This window comes from Eretmochelys imbricata, chromosome 6 (assembly GCF_965152235.1).
Source record: "Eretmochelys imbricata isolate rEreImb1 chromosome 6, rEreImb1.hap1, whole genome shotgun sequence".
Lineage (NCBI taxonomy): Eukaryota > Metazoa > Chordata > Testudines > Cheloniidae > Eretmochelys > Eretmochelys imbricata.
The window spans coordinates 30630847-30650389 of record NC_135577.1 but is presented as its reverse complement, the minus strand read 5'-3'; the positions used below and the strand labels follow the sequence as shown (position 1 = coordinate 30650389).

Below are 19543 nucleotides of genomic sequence, written 5' to 3'. Positions count from 1 at the left end.
GTCACTGTAGCATTTTTGAACCAGTTATTTTAATCATGCATTAGCTTCCAATTTAAAGCACAGTTTTGTCACATAACCATGCCATAGCAGAAAAATATTCTACTTAGTGCAAAAAACCACTATGAAGAGACACGCACAACTGGTATTTGCTCTTCATTCAACTGTGCATGTTACTTTCCACAGATAAACAGACTGGCCCTGTTTAGCCACCTTTGATCTGTTGGGTTATTGTTATCAGTGTATTTAAGCATTGCCTGTAAGCATCTATGTTTCCGTGGATGCAATATGCTGTTTATTATATAGTAAGGAATTTTTGTTCACATTATTGAGTCTGTGTAAAGCCAACTTTTGACATTTCAAAACTCAAACATCCAGAAGTTTTGGTTTTCTGAAGGAAGCACTGGTAATTTGAATTTGTTGTTTCACTTACAATTACTGGTCCTACTTCTTTTGTGTTGCATATCAATGCATTCAAACGTTTTCCCCCCAGGTTAGTGCATTTTCCGAATCCAATGTGGAGGGTAACAAGACTACTACACTCTATTTTTTAGGATCCTTTCTGGTTTGAATTACAGTGAGAAGCGCGGGGGGGGGGGGCAACTAGTTATGTTAAAGGGCATTGTAGGTGCCATTAAACCAGATCTCAGAAGGAAAAAAGTTCAAATGACTCATCTGAAATCAGACCATAAAGAATGATGGTTGACTGCAATCATCAGCAATTCAGACTTCAAAACTTTCTTCCTTATTTGTTGGCAGTCTGGGGGGCGTAAGGGCAACAGTATTGGTCTCAAAATTTCATATAAATAAATTCCCATGCCATGATGTTTTTGGCCACTCCCCAACCAAGCAATAAGATCTGCACGAGTAGGAGGTTTATTTGTGTCAGAGATCCCTTGAAGGGAGTCCCAATTCTCCAAATTCAAAGGACTAAACCCAAAGACTAGTTGGAAGTTTCACCTAACAAGGTACTGTAGTCTTGTGTACCTTAGACCACGGTTTCTCAACCCATTGGGCAGAACCCCAAATTGCGTCACCAGAATGTTTCAAAGGGTTGCGTGACAGCTCCGGTGGCTCCTGTTCCACAGGGCTGGCTGGGCTCACCTCCTTGATCCAGGCACTGCAACTAGGGACTTAAATATTGTTTAAAGAGTTAACCAGTTAAATGATTAAAAGATTGTTTAACCGGTTAACTTAGGCCGCTCCAGTGCGGCCGAGGTCTCTCTGGCCGGCATGGGGCCACAAGGGCTAGGGCTGCTCCAGACGGCGTGCACAGTGTTACCAATTAAGGTCGGTTAACAGTAAGCCTAATGCTTACTGGTTAACCTTTTACATCCCTAACTGCAACCTCTGGGGTCCCAGCACCACTCCGGTTTGGCCCAGCCACCATGACAGGTGTCTGGGTAGGCCAAATTTAAGTGAGTGGCACTCCAGCTCCAAGAGCCTGGTCACAACTTCACTCTCACAAATTTGGTCCAGTCGGGGGGCAGGGACAAACCTGAATGGCGCTGCAATCCTGGAGGTTGCAATGCCCAGAGCAGACAGCCCCACAACACAGGAGCTGCCACTGTGGGGTGAGTGCTGAGCAGGATCCAACCAAAACTACCCCAGAGCCTCCACGCCCACACTATTTACTTGGTTGTGACAGGCCATAAACATTTACAGTGAGAACTAATGCCTTAGACAATGCCTCTCTTCCTATAGAGAAGGCAGGTGAAATCACATGAAGTGCCCAAGCTAGCAGCCCCCATTTATATTTGTGGGCACAGTGCACACAATGGAAGGCCACTCAGTTCATGAACTCTCACACTCAGGATCAGACAGAGCACATTTGCTTTTTCCCAGAACATTCTGCAAGTCTATCTTTTTCAAGGCTTTTTAGGAAGAATGCATGCCTTTTGAAAGAGGCTTGTGTAATGCATTGGACTGGTGGGCAGGGAAGGGTTACTCATACAATCAGACTGGAGCAGCCGTGTGTCTTTTTAGCTTGTGTTAAAGTTAAAGAACTTGTGTCTTTTTAAAATGTGTTTCAAGCTTTGGAAAGGTAAATCTAGGGTAGTTTTTTTAAAGTATTTCTTTAAACTTCAAACATGGTATACTGTTGCTAAACAGAAGTTACTTTGAAAAGTTTTACCTTTTGGGATGTTTTGATTTGACACATTTTACCTTTAATACTTTTTTGCAAGATAGTTAAACTCCAATTCCAATTAATTTTAGCTGAAAATTGCTACACCGCAAAATATGGAGCCATTGCGTACAGTGCATCGTTCTCTTGTACACTAGTTGAAGCAGTAACTTGACCTTTTTGCTGCTAGATCTTTGGTTTGACAAACTTACCAATTGGTGGTTGTTTAAAGACAGAGTACATAGGAATGTGCTGGACAGTCACAATTCAATACAAAGTGGGTGTGTGTCCTCAGTTCTCTCACACACACACACACACACGAGTGTTAACTTCAGATTACCAAAATTTAAATGGCCCTCAGAGATGGCTCCCACATGTCAGGAATGAGGCAGTTTAGGAACGCTTGTATTTTGCTATTGGAGCTAAACTGGTGCTGGAAGTAATGATTAATGCTTCTCAGTGAAATTTACAAACATTAATCCAGTCACCTTTTCGCAAAAGAGAAAAAAAGTGTGCACATGCCAGTCTTTCAGCTATTTTACTATATGTCTTGTGTGCTAGCCTCCAGTTACTTATATCGATTATGCCCTTTCTAAGCCGTTTTTAAACCAGTAGGACTGGGGTGAGGCAGATCTGTACAAAAAGCAAGTCAGGATATACATGCATTCACATAACTAACTTAAAATAAATCTTTACACTGCCTTGATCCTGCTGCAGGTCTATGATGGGACAGTTTAAGGGCTGCTCTAACTTACACTGATTGCCAACAACTCTAAAGGGCTGAAATGCAGCCAAGAGTGGCAAGGGGGTATCCCAGCACCATCCTCTTTCCTTCAACCACACCCTATTTTTCCTGTTTGCGTGGAAGGCACGTGGTAAAGTCATCTCTACACAACCAGTGGATCCCCTGGCATTGGGTAAACATGTCTGGGTTAATTATATCAGTCTGGGGTTCAGTTTATGCTGGCAGAGGAAGAGGTCCTCATTGTACATAGTACTGCTCAGTTGAAAACATAAGTTAGGTAATTCACATTGCATACTCAAGTTTTAAAATGCTATGAAAAGCCTTGTAATACATGTAGAAACAATAGTTGCCAGTACTTCAGCAAGTCAACTTCATATTTATTCATATTCAAATATTGCATCTTGAGTTAAATAACTCGTTTCCAATTGACCTATTCTTCAATTGGTAACAGCTGCTCATTAAATCCTGACCAAGGGAGCATATGAATTCATAATGCACTAAAATGAACAACTTAGCATACATACAGACTAGAAACATGCTGATCCAAATTTGCCTGGTCTAGACCAAAAAGTTTACACAGTTCTCAAAATTGCATGTCATAGGGTTGTCTACATGGTGCAACAACGTGTACCAGAGGGGTGTAATTTCTAACCGTGTTGCGCACTAACTGATCCGTCTGAAGTGGCACTATGTTAATATGCACTAAGGAACTTTTAGTTCATGATAACAAATAACTAGCTTACGTAGACACTGCTAAGCACACTAGTTTGTTGTGCACTCACACCCCTCTTACTCATGTTGCTGTGTCACGTAAACAAGCCTATAGCAGTTTATTTTGTAAACTGAGTTTGGAAATTTTTATTACAAATGGTTTAGTTTGCCTTGTACCTTAAAAAGGGACCACAAACAAATCACTTCTGCCAAACTTGTTTTAACCAGCTATAGTTACTAGTGACAAAGTTAATTTAGCTGAAAGGCTACAGACTAAACTGTACAAAAATAGGCAGTTTATTTTTGGCATTTAATAGCATTATTGTCCGTTTCACTGTTTGGGACTTTACTAATCCCAGTTCCTATGTAAAACTTAAGGAAATTGGATAAAGACTGTAAACCCACAAAAACTGGAATGCGGACTTGGTTACATGTGCCACACTTGCAACTACTTTTAAGTTTTTTAAATGGGACTAGACTTCAAGGTAACGTCTAAGTAACTCAAATTTGTCAGCAATCCAGTACAGCTTCTTAAGAAGTTAGGTGATCAAGTCAGCAACACACAATACCAAATCACGCACAAGGAAACAGGAAGTTAGCATACTAAAGAGGAAGGCAAACCCATGATAAAGGTTCAATTCATATCACGTAAACTGCAAATTAGGAAAAACACTTGAATTTAACTCAAGGATATCACAGCATAGCTTTAGAAGTAAAAGTGTTTCATCATACAATGTACCAAGAGCAGGAACTGTTCTATGAAAAATACTACCCAGTAAGATAAACAGAATCCAAGAGTCTTCAAAAAAAAAGTAATCTTACATTTAGACAACACCTTTCAATTCAAGCTGTACTGTACAGTCGACACAGGGATCACTTCCAATCATGAAATACAGGTACGCCTGTGATACAACATTGCCACTTGGGTAACATTATACAACTGTTTAAGACCAACTAAACAATATCTTACCCCACTAAAACTGCAGGAGGATGTTTAGGGAGGCAGAATGTAGTCACTCAAGTTGAAGTTTGACTAGGGTTAATAATCCGTTCCTATGAAAAAGTTTCATGGGATCGCTGATAACCACCAGTAATCAAGACATTCATTTTATGGACCATCCAAAAGATGGCAGCTCCTCCAACACAACATTACTGAACCAATACTCAATCAAGGTATTAGGAATGACTGAAGGAAAACTCAATAAAATGAGTCACTCTTCTTTTTTTCCTCAGAGGTTTTACATCAAAATATTGATCCAATTTACAAGTACAATTGATTTATCGCAGGCCATAATAGTGTGGCTGAAGGCCATGATGAACCTGATGTTTTGGGGAAAGACATCTGATATGTTGTCATTGTTAAAGGGTTGGCTACAGAAGTTAAAAACAAGGAAACTATGTTTGCCTCTCTAAACACAGACTACAGGAAGAATGAGTTCACAGATCTCAAAGCTTAGAATTACACAAGACAAAGTTATATTGACGTTCTACTCCTCACACATCAGCTTTTCAAACTTCTAGTCTCTTACAAAATACAGGGAACTATGGTGCAAAAAAGCCTTCCAAAAATACGACAACCAGCTCAGAACAGCAGGAAACGCTCACTGAGATGCCAGGAACATTACTAATAGAAAATTAAGGATGACGAGCCTTTTTCCCCTCCCCCCCACTGAATGCATCCGATGAAGTGAGCTGTAGCTCACGAAAGCTTATGCTCAAATTTGTTAGTCTCTAAGGTGCCACAAGTACTCCTTTTCTTTTTGCAAATACAAACACGGCTGCTACTCTGAAACCCAACATTTTATACTATTGCTTTGTCAATATTTCTTCTTTCTAGAAAGAGCACGGTTAGAAGATTTTAGGGAGCAAATTTAGAAATCTATTTACTTTAGAACAAGTATTTTAGAGATCCAGCAGAAGATCCATACCTTTGTTCTGTCTGGATGTTGTGTAGATAGCGTATGATGTTATTCAAATAGCTGAAATACCAAAGCAAAATTCTCAAAGCAGTCAAATCCTCTAAATCCCTTTTCTGTGGTCACAATTTCCACAAATATGACTTTGCAGACTGTAAGGGGGAATTGTAGCAGAAAAAAATTTCCTGCTGAAGTCTTTAGAGATTTTATTGCCTCTTTTGACAAGTATAAGGAATTCTATAGTGAAAGACTTTTTTCTGGAGAGATGGCAGCTCAGGAAAGCTAATCTGGCCACTTAAAAAGGTGTAATTTCCAAACCGAATCAGCCCCTTGGTCCATCTAGTCCTGTACCCTGTTTGACAGTGGCCAACACGGATTGTTTCAATGGAAAGCACAACCCCACAGTAGGCAGATGGGAGATAATCTGCCTACCAAAGGTAATAATCCCTCATAAAATAGTTAAGGCTTGCAGCATGATGTTTTCATCTCACTTCCAATATTTTTATTTAAAGAACAACTTTGGTCATTCTTGTCCCTATTAACATTTAATTCCTTCTATATCTTGGTAAGATCTTGGTCTCAGCATCCTGTGATAATGAGTTCCACAGTCTAGTTATGCAACGTGGGAAAAAAACAACAGTTTTGAATTTGCCACCTGTCTGTCTGTATGTTATGACGGGGCAAGGACAACAAAAGCTTCCAATCTATGTTCTCTACACCATTCATTATTTTGTATATCTGCATCATGTCCTTTCTCAAGGTAAGCAACCTTAGCCTTTTCAATCTCTTTGATTACGAAGGTGCATGACTTTTATATATTCATTGCTCTTCTCTGGACCCTTTCTAATTCTGTAATATCCTCCCAGATGGCAACACCACTGGTTTTTATAATGCCACTGTATGACCAGTTTTTGATTTAGTGCACTTTCACAGAGACACTTGAAAGTCCAAATCACCAAGCTAATGTGTTTTTCCTGGAGATAAACTAAATAAAGCATATACACTTGGCAAACGTGTGTTGCCAGTTGCTGGAAGAATAGTATATCTTATTATGAATCAATGTAACAGTATTTTAAATTGCCTCGCCTCAGCATTCATGACACTTTGTGCCAAGAGTCATTGATTAAAGTTCTAGCAACACTGGAAAATAGTAAATGGCTTGTGAACTGATTTCTTAAGTAATTTTTAACAGCACCCATCGAGGATTTAGAACTTGTCACAAGGCTACATATTCCTAGCAGTTTAAAACAAGAAATCCTATATACCTTTAAAGATGTCTGCTAGTTACATGGCTTGTTATCCAAGGAATGTAGTTTCAGCAAAGGTAACATTTCTGTAGTAAGTAGGGCTGTTAATTCATCGCAGTTAATTCATGCAATTAACACAAAAATTAATTGCAGTTTTAATCGCACTGTTAAACAATAGAATACCAATTGAAATTAATTATTTTGGATGTTTTTCTACATTTTCAAAAATATTGATTTATATTACAACACAGAATACGAAGTGCACAGTGCTCACTTTTTAGTACAAATATTTGTACTGTAAAAAGAGTATCTCAATTCACCTCATACAAGTAACATAGTGCAATCTCTATCGTGAAAGCGCCACTTACAAATGTAGATAACTGCACTCAAAAACAGAACAATGTAAAACTTTAGAGCCTACAAGTCCACTCAGTCCTACTTCTTGTGCAGCCAATCATTGAGAAACAAGTTTGTTTACATTTACAAGAGAGAACGCTACCCGCTTCTTATTTACAACGTTACCTGAAAGTGAGAACAGACTTTTGCGTGGCACTTTTGTAGCCAGCACTGCAAGGTATTTAAATGCCAGATATGCTAAACATTCTTATACCCCTTCATGCTTCGGCCACCATTCCAGAGGACATGCTTCCATGCTGACGATGTTCGTTAAATAATGCATTATATTTGTGACAGAACTCCCTGGGGAAGAACTGTATGTCTCCTGCTCTGTGTTTTACATGCGTTCTCCATACATTTCATGTTATATCAGTCTCGGATAATATTTTTTGTTTTAAGAACACTTTCACTGCAGATTTGACGAAACAAAGAAGGTACCAATGTGAGATTTCTAAAGATAGCTACAGCACTCGACCCAAGATTTAAGAATCTGAAGTGCCTTCCAAAATCTGAGAGGGACGGGGCGTGCAGCATGCTTTCAGAAGTCTTGAAAAAGCAACACACTGATGGAAAAACTACAGAATCCAAACCACCAAAAAAGAAAATCAACTTTCTGCTGGTGACAATTGACTCAAATGATAAAAATGAACATGTGTTGGTCTGCACTGATTTGGATGGTTATTGAGCACAACCCATCATCAGCATGTCCTCAGGAATGGTAGTTGAAGCATGAAGGGACATATGAATCTTTAGCGCATCTGGCACGTAAATATCTTGCAATGCCAGCTACAACAGTGCCATGCGAACCTCTGTTCTCACTTTCTTGTAAATAAGTGGGCAGCATTATCTCCTGCAAATGTAAACAAACTTGTTTCTCAATGATTGGCTGCACAAGAAGTAGGACTGAGTGGACTTGTAGGCTCAAGTTTTACATTGTTTTATTTTTGAATGCAGTTATTTTTTGTACATAACTACATTTGTAAGTTCAACTTTTTTGATAAAGAGACTGCACTAGAGTACTTGTATTAACTGAATTGAAAATTTATTTTTACAGTGCAATTATAATAAAAATATAAAGTGAGCACTGTACACTTTGTATTCTGTGTTATAATTGAAATCAATATATTTGAAAATGTAGAAAACCATCCAAAAATATTTATATAAATGGTATTCTATTGTTTAACATCACACAATTTTTCAATTGTGTGATTAATTTTGTTAATTGCTTGACAGCCTTAGTGTCAATTGATTAAAACTATCCACTAAATCCTCCAACCAAAAGGAAAAAAAAGGAGGAGAGGAAGATTAGACTTGACACACTGATATAGCAAAGTAAAAACTTTCTGGGGGAAAAAACTTGTGCCTACTTTATACATCATAAAAACACCCAATATTTTCCCTTGGCAGGTAGATCAACTTTAAGAGGAAGGTTAAAGTTATTTGTTTGTAATCATTCACTTGATTGTGCAATATGGATTGCATCCCTGATTTTGAAAGTATGGAATGTACATTTTCACTGACAACTGCCAGGGCAGGCAGCCTATTGCCCGCTTATGATATTGTCAGAAGTTTTGACCACCTGTAGCTCTAATTTCAAAGGGAGTTGTGGATGCTCAGCAACTCTGAAAGTCAGGCCAATGGCATACATCAGCAGTTAAGTTGCTCTGGAGCATTTAAATCTTCAACATGTCTAGGAGAGAGCAAAGGATGGAATCCCTGCTCTCCTCTGCACTCTGCTTCAGGGGTTCATTGCACCATGACCCCCTTTGACAACAAAAATTACTACATGACCCCAAACGGGGTGGGGGGAGCAAAGCCTAAGCCTGAGCCCTGCCGCCCAGGGCTGAAGCCCTTGGATTTCAGCCTCAGGTGATGGGGCTCAGGCTTGGGCCCCAAGCCCCAGCAAGTTAACACCAGCACTGGCAACCCCATTAAAACAGGGTCATGACCCAACCCACAGTTGGAGAATTGCTGCTCTTCTCTAATCCCAGTAGAAGGACAGAGAACAGCAGCCCCGGCCATTATTATGACCCCATGAACTGAGGTGGCATTGACTGTACATTCATCCTTCAAACCAATTTAAGAAAAGGTTTAATGTAGTTACAGATCTACAACCTCTCCCTGGGTATCACACCAACTCCTGAGCATTGCCTCAGAACATTGTTCAATGGCATGCAAGAGAGGTCTACTTATACAACAGAACTACAGTAATCCCATGCGAATGTGCAATGAGTGGAGGTGCAAGGTTTTGTCCATAATGATCATATGTTCCAACTCCGCTGCTTCTGAGGGTAGGTCTACACAACCGCTTAAGTCGATCTAACTTATGTCGCTCAGGGGTGTGAGCCTAGAGCATCAGCAGAGTCTTCACCAGATGTACTACAGCAGTGAAGCTGCATGGATGAAGCACCTCTAGTGTAGACCTGCTCTCTGGAGTGATTTAGAAGAGACTAGAATCCACTGGTAACAAGTTCAACTTTGAGAATGTGTGTCAACTAGAATTTAAAAACAACAACAAAACTGCTGCTCCACATTACAGCTATCAGATATTTTCATTCTGAACATGAATGTGGGCAACTTTATATGCTTATCTGCATATAATTTTTGCAGAGGTGTCTGAGCTCCAGGAGCAAGGGCAACAGTTTGTGTATGCTTATTGTTGAATTATAGAGTTAATAGAAGTTGAAGTTTAATTTAACATGAGTCACCTAGTGCATAAACTTCATAAAATATATGTAACAAAAAAATCCAAGCACTACAGCAGAAGTTACCATACAAATAAACTGTTTCTTTAAACACCCAGTGAAAGGAAGAGTGATTCTGAAGGGTCACAGAATAGCAAATGAATTCCACAACTTCAGTGAACCACGAAAACGTCTTAGGAGGCAACTATTTAAAATTGATTAGATTGAGTTAGGATCACTCTAAAAGATCAGTATTGACTACTCCAAAATTCATCAAATTTAAAACACAACATTCCAATGACTGCTGGCTTATTTGAAGATTTATCCCTGCCAATAGTTTATATTAAGGACAACATAGGTGCACATTTTAGTCTAAGTATCTTGCAAGATATTGTAAGAAGTATTAGAAAGTTTAGCAATGCAATCTGAGATACTGCAGATTTATTATACCTGTGGTGTTTGGTCCTGTAACTTTGCAAGCTGAGTTGTTCGAATGTTTAAAGACTGGCTTCTTGTAACTGTTGCTCCAGCAGTGGATTTCCCATTCACTTTTCTTTCAAGGTGACAAGTTACTAGCAATTTTTCTTCTAGTAGCACAGCATCCCATGGATCTTCTGCAACTGTACACGAAGTTACCTTTGCATCATCCTCTGCATTACACAAGATCTCCACATTATCCACTTTTGGTTTACTTAGAGGATCTAAGTCCAGCCAATCAAATTTACTAATATCACTGGAGTTTTCTGAGGTTGGTAGTTTAGGTACAATAGACTTAAAACCAGTCATCTCTAAGTCAGTGCTGGATTTCCCATTTTTCAAGAATTCTGAGGTGCTGGCTATTTTGTCAAATACTTTTGCCATTTCTGGTGTGAGTGTTGGAGGACACATGGGCAGGCTTCCTCGTGGATGGAAAGGTGTAGTAGTTGTCAATGGGTACGAAATGTATGGAGACCGCCCGGGAAGACTAAGATAAACAGGTTCTGTAGATTGATACGTGGACATTCTTAGGTGGAAGCCATTCTGAAATGCACCAGCTTGTTTGTTGTAAGAAGCTGATGGGTAAATAGGAGGTAAAGTGCAAGTCACAGGCCCAGGTAGCCCAGGTGTCCACTGTCCTCTTTGACCAGTAGGCCGAATATAAAATGGTGAAGAAAATGATGGGCTCAGAACAGGAGTTGCTGGTAATGCACGTACTTTACTAGATTCAAAACTTTCATCTAGCAGCAGTTTCTCTAATTCAGCATGGGTCATTTTATCTATATCAACAGTGCTTAATTTATCTTCCACCCTTTTTTTGGCAACAGCCTCTGGAAACACCATGAGATCATGGTCCTGTTTATTATGAGTTTGTGCTTTTTGTCTGGTGCTGCTTAAAGACTCAGAAGTTTGCTTATTACCAGTTACCACTCTTTCCTTTTGCATCTTAGCTAGTGCCTCAGCTTCCATCTGCAATGCCTCTTCTTTGTCCACATCTTTTGTCCTTGAAGTTCCCAAGGAAGGAGATGAACGCTGTTTAAGTCCATTGCTACTGGATATCTGAGCCATAACGTGAAAGCAGATGTCCATTTAAGAGATCAATCCCTTCTTCCTAACAATCTTTGACCCTTGACTTTGTCAATAGATTCAGTAGACCTGAACAGGGGGAAAAAAAAATTAGAAAGACACGTACAGGCATAATTGGTACATAAAGAACTGTTTAAGCTGTAAAATGTAAATTTAAAGCTTTACATTTCAATCCATTTCAGAACACCATATTTTCTAAATTTTTAACTAGTTACAAACCTTTCCTACTATTCTGACTGGATTTATGTAGTTAAACTAGGTACAAATTTTATAAACACACACACAGTTCAGAGCTTAATTTTGTTGGACTCTTTGCAATAATTTATTATGTTATCAGTAAAATCATGCAGAGAGCAGTTATGTTTTGACTGGAGGTGAATGCTGGTCCAGTAGTTAAGGCTGTAGCCTAGAACTCAGGAGACCTGGTTTCAAATCAGGAAATCTGAGAGACTTTGGACAAGTCACATATCCTCTTTGTGCCTCAGTCTGTCATCTGTAAGATGGGGAAAAGTTCCCTGCCTCACAAATGTACTGAGGGACCCTGAGTACCAAAGCAGGTAGTGTTCCTGATGCACTCTAAGAGAACACCCCCCATTTTACCACCAGTAAGTTTAACAAAGCAATGGAGGACAATAGGGCCCTACCAAATTCACAGCCATGAAAAACATGTCTCCCTATAAAATCTGGTCTCCCACCTCGTGAAATCTGGTCTTGTGTGCTTTTACCCTATAGTACACAGATTTCATGGGAGGAGACCAGTGTTTCTCAAATTGAGGGTCCTGACCCAAAAGGGAGTTGTGGGTGGCAGGGGGGTCACAAGGTTATTTATGGGGAAGGGGGGTGTCCCAGTATTGCCACCCTTACTTCTGCACTGCCTTCAGAGCTGGGTGGCTGGAGAGCGGTGGTTATTGGCTGGGTGCCCAGCTTTGAAGGCAGTGTCCTGTCAGCAGCAGCGCAGAAGTGAGGGTTGCAATACCATACAATGCCACCCTTACTTCTGTGCTGCTGTCTTCAGAGCTGGGCAGCTGGAGAGTGGCAGCTAACAAAGGGCTGAGCTCTGAAGGCAGCAGCGCAGAAGTAAGGGTGGCAATACCATACCATGGCATCCTTACTTCTGCGCTGCTGCTGGTGGCTCTGCCTTCAGAGCTGGGCTCCCTGCCAGCAGTCGCTGCCCTCCCGCTGCTCAGCTCTGAAGGCAGCACCAGCAGCAGTGGAGAAGTAAGGGTGGCAGTACCACAACCCCCCTTGCAACCCCCCACTCTTTTTTGAGTCAGTAACCTTACAATATTGTGAAATTTCAGTTTTAAATATCTGAAATCATGAAATTACAGTTTTTAAAATCCCATGATTGTGAAATTGACCAAATTGGACCATGAATTCGGTAGGGCCCTATTAATTATCACAGTGTACCATACTTAAGATGTATCACTATTAGCAATGCTAAACTCATGATGAAGGATTTCACGGCCTCTGGAGGCATTTCATCATAATTAAGTTAAGCATTTAGAAAATGCTTTGTCACATACAAGCAACATATCTAGTTACAAGTTACATTCATACTTAATTCCCATAAGAGCACTATAAAATAAGTGGGTATTAGTCCTCATTACACAAATGAAGGCAGAGAAGCTAAATGACTGCTCAAGGCCAGAGAGCGAATCAGTGGCATGGCTGGTGTTTGATTCGCAATCCCATGATCAAACTATTAGACCGCTCTTCCCAACGCAAGGAGGGAATCTCCTTCCTTTGAGGTTTTTAAGGTCAGGTTTGACAAAGCCCTGGCTGGGATGATTTAGCGGGGGATGGTCCTGCTTTGAGCAGGGGGCTGGACTAGATTACCTCCTGTGGTCTCTTCCAACCCTGATATTCTAGAATGATTCTATGAACGCTAACCAATAAAATGGAACACATTTTAAAAAGCATCATTATTGTACAATAGACTGCCACAAGGAATCTGGTCTTGCATCTGACTTTTCAGTGTTTACCATACTATATCTATTTCCACTTTCCTCTATAGTTGTTAAACACGGGCAACTTGCTGCTGGCTCTAAGAGCTAGAAAACTTTCACCAACAGCAGCTGAGCTATTATGCATATTAAATTGCAAGATAAAAATCACAAATAATGAGTTTCTACGAAGAGGTTATACAAACACCAGTGAAGCTATGCTTATTAAAGCACAGTGTTACTGGGCTGGACATGCTCTCTACATGGAGAGCATTATGCACCTAAATAAACTGTACAGCAATCTGCAAAGGGAAACAAAAATTGGACTTGTACATATTTTTGGTTCTTTATGATGTACAAAGTTTACATGAATTTTTCTTTTGCTCTTTTAAAAAATTCTGTTTTTAAAATCAAAAGTTGGTTTTCCACACAGGATGAATCCAGGTGACAACTACTGAAATAAAATCATTAGCCAGAAAAGTGAAAGCTGAGCCTTCCTGAGGTAACTGAGGAAAGGACAGGGAGAGAGATTTTTAATGCAGCTGTTAAAAGCCTAAAGCAGAGTTGTGATTACATCTGTTTATCCTCAATGATAATATGCTGGAGAAAGGAAATCAAAGGTTCTACACCTTCATTCTTCAGTTGAGGGTTGAGAATACGTATCATCTGTGGCTCCCAAGCCAACCCTTCAGCAAGACCAGAACTGACATTAGGTAAAATAAGGCTTCTTCTTGTTAAACTTTTCAGGCCTTCTTTATTCATTATAAAGCAGCAAAAAAGTAAAATGTCAACTTCTTTAAATACCTTTGCAGGTCACCTCAAAAGGCACAAAGAGAAATCAACATGTCCTAAAAGAGCACCTGTTGTGACAGATGTTGACACATGGAAAGCTACAGTAGCAAACAAATTAGTTTTGGTGAGGAACATCCAGTGCCAAAAGCCGATTATAAATAATTGCTGTAGAGCCTGCAATGTATGGGGCATTGTACATACAAGGCAGTCACTGCCTTTAAGAATTTACAGTTTATTTAGTTTTGAATTGAGACCAACAATAAGAGTACCTCAGAAGCAAGGAAGCATTGCAAACAGCTAGCAAACACTACAACATTTCCATTACCGATCTATGAGAAGTCTGAAAATCAAGAAGTGGTTTCATAGATCTATAAATAAACAGCTCTTCATAAATGATTAATCTTCTTACAGTCATAATTACTTCTGTGGAGGAAGAGAGTGGTACAGAGCAGAAATCCATATGGAAAAAAGAAGAGTGGCTTTCCTAACCTCCAACTAAGTACCCACTATTATGTTCTAGAGGGAAAATAGTCCTGGAAACTAATTCATTCCCCATTCCCAAAACCAAAAATTATATGAAGGATTCCCTCTTATGCCTATAACTAATCATCTTAGTTTCATGTCCCTGTTAAACTTACAAAAGCAAATTCATATCCTTTTATTTGATAAATTAAGTCAGACTCACAACACATATGCAAACCATATTTGAAAGTTTAATCCAAGCAAGAAGGCATCCCAAAGCACAAAACATTGCGTCAAACTATTTTAAGTAAATGTTTCACGTTTGTGCTGGGGCAAAGACTACTCAACTTCTGTGGTTAGACTTCAAACTACTAAGGGTAGGGGGAGGAAATAATAAAGCAGGGTTAGGAAGCAAAGGCCTTTGTTTTTCTTTGTAACAAACTTTATAAAAAGCTCTTCACAATAAAGCCTTTAGGAAGAAATTTGCACTAAATATTTTGATTGCTAAACCAGTTGATCCACTCCACCAGCTTACCATACTCTCTAAAGATGCATGCTACAAAAAAGTGGATCAGTTCCCCATTGCTCTGAACCTTACGTAGCTGTGTATTCCAGTGCAAAGTGGACACAAAATGCTTCCATTCAGAAACAGTAGTGTTTCACACTCACTGTGCACAGATACGAAAGATGCAGGGCAATGGATAAATCAGACTCAGCATGTTAAAACTGCAATGGAATTGAGAGCCCAGATTTAACATTTGTATTTAGACTAATCTGTAGCTATAAGGCTTGGAAGCAGCTATGTTCTATTTCCTTCTTGATTTCAACCTAAATTTCTCACTGAACTGATTTGCCCTCAACACCTACCACCATACTAGTGCAGGAATATGTTCCTATGTGCTCCTTCCATTACATGCATACACAAAGAATTTATTTATGGCGTAATTCAAGGAGCACAACATCCATATACAAACTTTCTTGTAGAACTGTCTATCACAGTTAACGCCTGCAAAACTGAAAACAAAATTAACGTGTCAATGTTTATAAAGAGGATTAATCACATGCCTCTGGGCAGGAATGGCATCATTGGCTGCAGAGGGACCGGACAGTGTCCGGTCAGGTGCAGTAACCCAACCCACCTCCAGAGAGCGGTAAGAGAGGAGGAAAGGAGAGAAGAAGAAGTGGCTCCCATCCCAGCTCCAGTGGAGAGGTAGGGATCCTGATCCCACCATGCCCCCCAGCTCCAGGGACCAACAGCCCTCCCACACCATGTCTCATTGCTCCTGGCCAGCCCCCTACCCCCGGCAACCAACACCTGCTCCATGCCTTACTGCCCCTGGGCAGTCCCTCATTCTGGGGACTGACACCCACCCCCTCGCCATGTGCCATTGCCCCCGGCTGGCTCCTCACTCCAGGGACCAACACCGCTGCACCGTGCCCCAGTGCCCCCGGCTGGGCCCTCATTCCAGGGGATACCCATAAAGCAGTGGTCCCCAACGCGGTGCCTGCAGGTGCCATGGCGGCCACCACGGAATTTATGTGCGCCCGCCTACTGACAAGGGAGCGCTTCTGCCAGACAACCCGCCACCAAAATGCCGCCAAGAAGCATTGCCGCCGAAATACCTCTGCTTCTTAGCAGCAACGCTTCTTGATGACGCTGCTTCTCAGTGACATTTTGGTGGCTGGTTGTCCGGTGCCCGCCACACTCTTCTGGGAACATGAATATGCTCTTGCAACAGAAAGGTTGGGGCCCACTGCCACAGAGAACAGGGGCCTGGCAACCTCAGCCTCTCCTCCCCTGCTGCATGCCAAGACCCTCAGGAAAAAATCCACCCTCCCTTGCAAACTAGGGCTTACTCAGCTGAAGGGAGACCACCTAGCTCAGTAAAAGGAGGCAATCCTGGTACCAGAAACCACCCTTTCCATAAGCAGCTGCAAGACACCTGCTGAACAAGTCATTGCTTGCTTCCCCCCACTCCACCCTCCCCAAGCACAGAATGCAGATTTGTAAGATGAAACTCTGCAGACAAGAGGAGAGTCCAGAAACACAACTGGAGCAGCATTCACCCTTTTCCTGCACAACTCTTGCCCTCCCATCTCTAGAATATTGACTTGCTGAGATAAAAAAAAATCTTAACCCTTCAATAAGGCAAGATTCCTCTAAAGGAGGAACACTCAAGGATTGAGGGGACTTGTAAGCTCTAAAATTTTAGAGTGCAATAATGTAAAAAAAACACAACTCTATATTTGTAAGTTCAACTTTCATGATAAAGAGATTGCACTACAGTAATTGTATGAGGTGAACTGAAATAGTATTTCTTTTGTTTATCTTTTTACAATGCAAATATTCGTAATATAAACTGAGCACTGTACACTTGATATTCTGTGTTGTAACTGAAATCAGTATATTTGAAAACGTAGAAAACATCTCAAAATATTTAAATAAATGATATTCTATTATTTAACAGTGCAATCAATCACAATTAATCTTTTTCATCACTTGACAGCCCTACGGCCTTACTAATATTTTCTTTTAAATTTACTTTCCCCTTCATACTGTTTATTTTTAAATTTCACTCAGCTTGAATAGGCAGGTCAACATGCCATCAGGTTCTGCTGTGGTGTTTGGGTTGACAACAGTCTACGGAAATGCTGAAAAATAGAACACTAAATTGAAAATCTGAAAGAGTTCCCTATTTATATTCGGTTTTATAAAGCCTTTTTTCTCCTCCCCCAAAGTCTCGTCTTTGGCTTAAAACTAGTTTATGCTAATGGAGGGGTGGGCAAACTTTTTGGCCCAAGGGCCACACCAGGGTTGCAAAACTACATGGAGGGCCGAGCAGGGAAGGCTGTGCCTCCCTAAACAGCCTGGCCCCTGCCCCCTATCTGCCCCCTGCCACTTCCTGCCCCCTGACTGCCCCCCTCAGAATCCCTGACCCATTCAACCCTCCCTGCTCCTTGTCCCCTGACCACCCCCTCCTGGGACCCCCACTCCTAACTGCCCCCCCCGGGACCCCACACCCTATCCAGCTCCTCCTTCTCCCTGTCCCCTGACCCCTATCCACACCCAACAGGCCCCCTGGGACTCCCACGCCTATCCAACCACCCCCTGCTCCCTGTCCCCTAACTGCCCCCCGGGACTCCCCGCTCCCTTACCATGCCAAGCCAGCCCTGCTGCCGCGCCACCCAGCAAGAGCAGCAGTCCAGAGCGCTGGCAGCACACTGAGGCTGCAGGGGAGGGGCCGGGGGCTCAGAGGCCGGGCAGGACAGTCCTGCAGGCCGGATGTGGCCCGTGGGCTGCAGTTTGCCCACCTCTCTGCTAATGGATACTTACATGTTTATGGAATTCTCCAGTTGTGAAGAGGAGTGTTGCACACACTTCTTTGTAAATTTATCCCATCACCAGTTTGCATAAACATGCATACGGTTTTTCATACCAGAGAGATGTTTTGCATCTTTCCCAGCACATTTTAAAAAAATATGGTCCCAAATGAGAGTTATGGCACACAGCTTCTCAGAAGGTCACCAGTTTTCCTACCCGCTCAAGAACATTTCAGATAAGTCATAAGGGGCACAGGAACAATTTTAGAAAAAAAAAAATCAGTGAAGCGTATAGGAATTTGTAGTGCATTAAACTGGTTTCATTCTATTCTACACACCTCTGCAATCAAAGCATTCTCTGTGAAAGCACATAGAGTACTGTACTCCACTGATGGTTAATGAGAGGTAGATTCATAGATATTAAGGTCAGAAAGCAGCATGCCTGATGTGACAACTGCTTGGAAATGGTGCATACTTATTTATTCACAATTTCTCTTGTTAACAGAACATTGCAATACAGTTTTCTGAAATGGTTTCTCTCAAAATATTTACTGGTCACCTACTGAATGACTGAACCTACTTGTCACAGACCACTAATCCTGTAGTTACTTCTCACACCAGTTTCTGAGCAGGCAGAGTGCTGTGCATGGTTCCTACTTGGATGCTCAATCTTTTATACCAGAAGCTGGCTAGTTAAATAGATGTGCAGAGATGATGGATGTGAAGCTCTATCCCACATCTCCTTTCTCCACAATTACTAGAAGGGAGAAAAAGTTCAGTCTCTCCCTTCCTCAACACCAGAGATTCTTGGGTGTTATGAGAATGGATAAGTGTCCACTATTATCTGTCTCTCGCCCGCGGTACTTTTTGATCATCCCCTCAATAACTCCAGGCACTACCGCTACTGCTAGACAAAGTTCTGAGTAATGGTGTGAAATTGGTACAATTTCCAACAGTTGCACTGCTGCCCAGAGGCTCCTGAATAGCAGCAGGAAAACTGCTTCGAGTTCAAGTATTATTCTGCTGTGCTTGGGAAAGCTAATGAGATTCAGCATATTCACTAGCACTATTCAGAACCCTTTGGTGAGCAGCAACTGTCAAGAATTACATGATTTTCACTTTGGTGCTGCTTGGAAAAATTAAGAGCAGCAGAAGCAATGCAGTTTTCTGATGAATCAGAAAGATAATATTGCATCCGTTTACACAGGCTATTTTCAAACTATGAAGGGATTAAAATAAGTAAAGCTTAAGTTTTGAAGAAATTGAGGATCAGGCACTTATACCTTTCCTAGAAAAAGCTTGCCATTCTCCAGGGGCAAGTGGATATTTTTAGGCCCTGGTTTGATATCAACACCCAATATCTTGGCTCTCACAAGTATGGTGCAGTGCTACACATCTGTGGCAAAACACCCATGATTAACAACATATAAAAGAGCCCATCCTTAAAAAAAACTGTCTCTCAATGACTTTACAAGTTCAGAAGATCTTCTATCGCAGATCACTTTCATACTATGAAATAGTAAACAGTTGCATACTTTTGCTGACAGAAAACCTAATTACATCTGATAGCCAAGAAAGGACAGGATAGTTAGAAGTATATTAATGGAAGTCAGAGTTCTTTTCTAGTTTTATTTTTGC

At 41.0% G+C, this 19543-nt stretch overlaps 1 protein-coding gene across 1 annotated transcript in view; it reads right to left on the bottom strand.

Annotated features, from left to right (window-relative positions):
- Nucleotides 1-19543, bottom strand: part of PIK3C2A (phosphatidylinositol-4-phosphate 3-kinase catalytic subunit type 2 alpha) — an 87036-nt gene that overhangs the window by 61036 nt on the left and 6457 nt on the right. The window contains exon 2 of the mRNA XM_077818333.1: nt 10272-11453. Coding sequence (XP_077674459.1) covers nt 10272-11387 — 1116 coding nt within the window. The 5' untranslated portion in view covers nt 11388-11453. The remainder of the gene's footprint in view (nt 1-10271; nt 11454-19543) is intronic.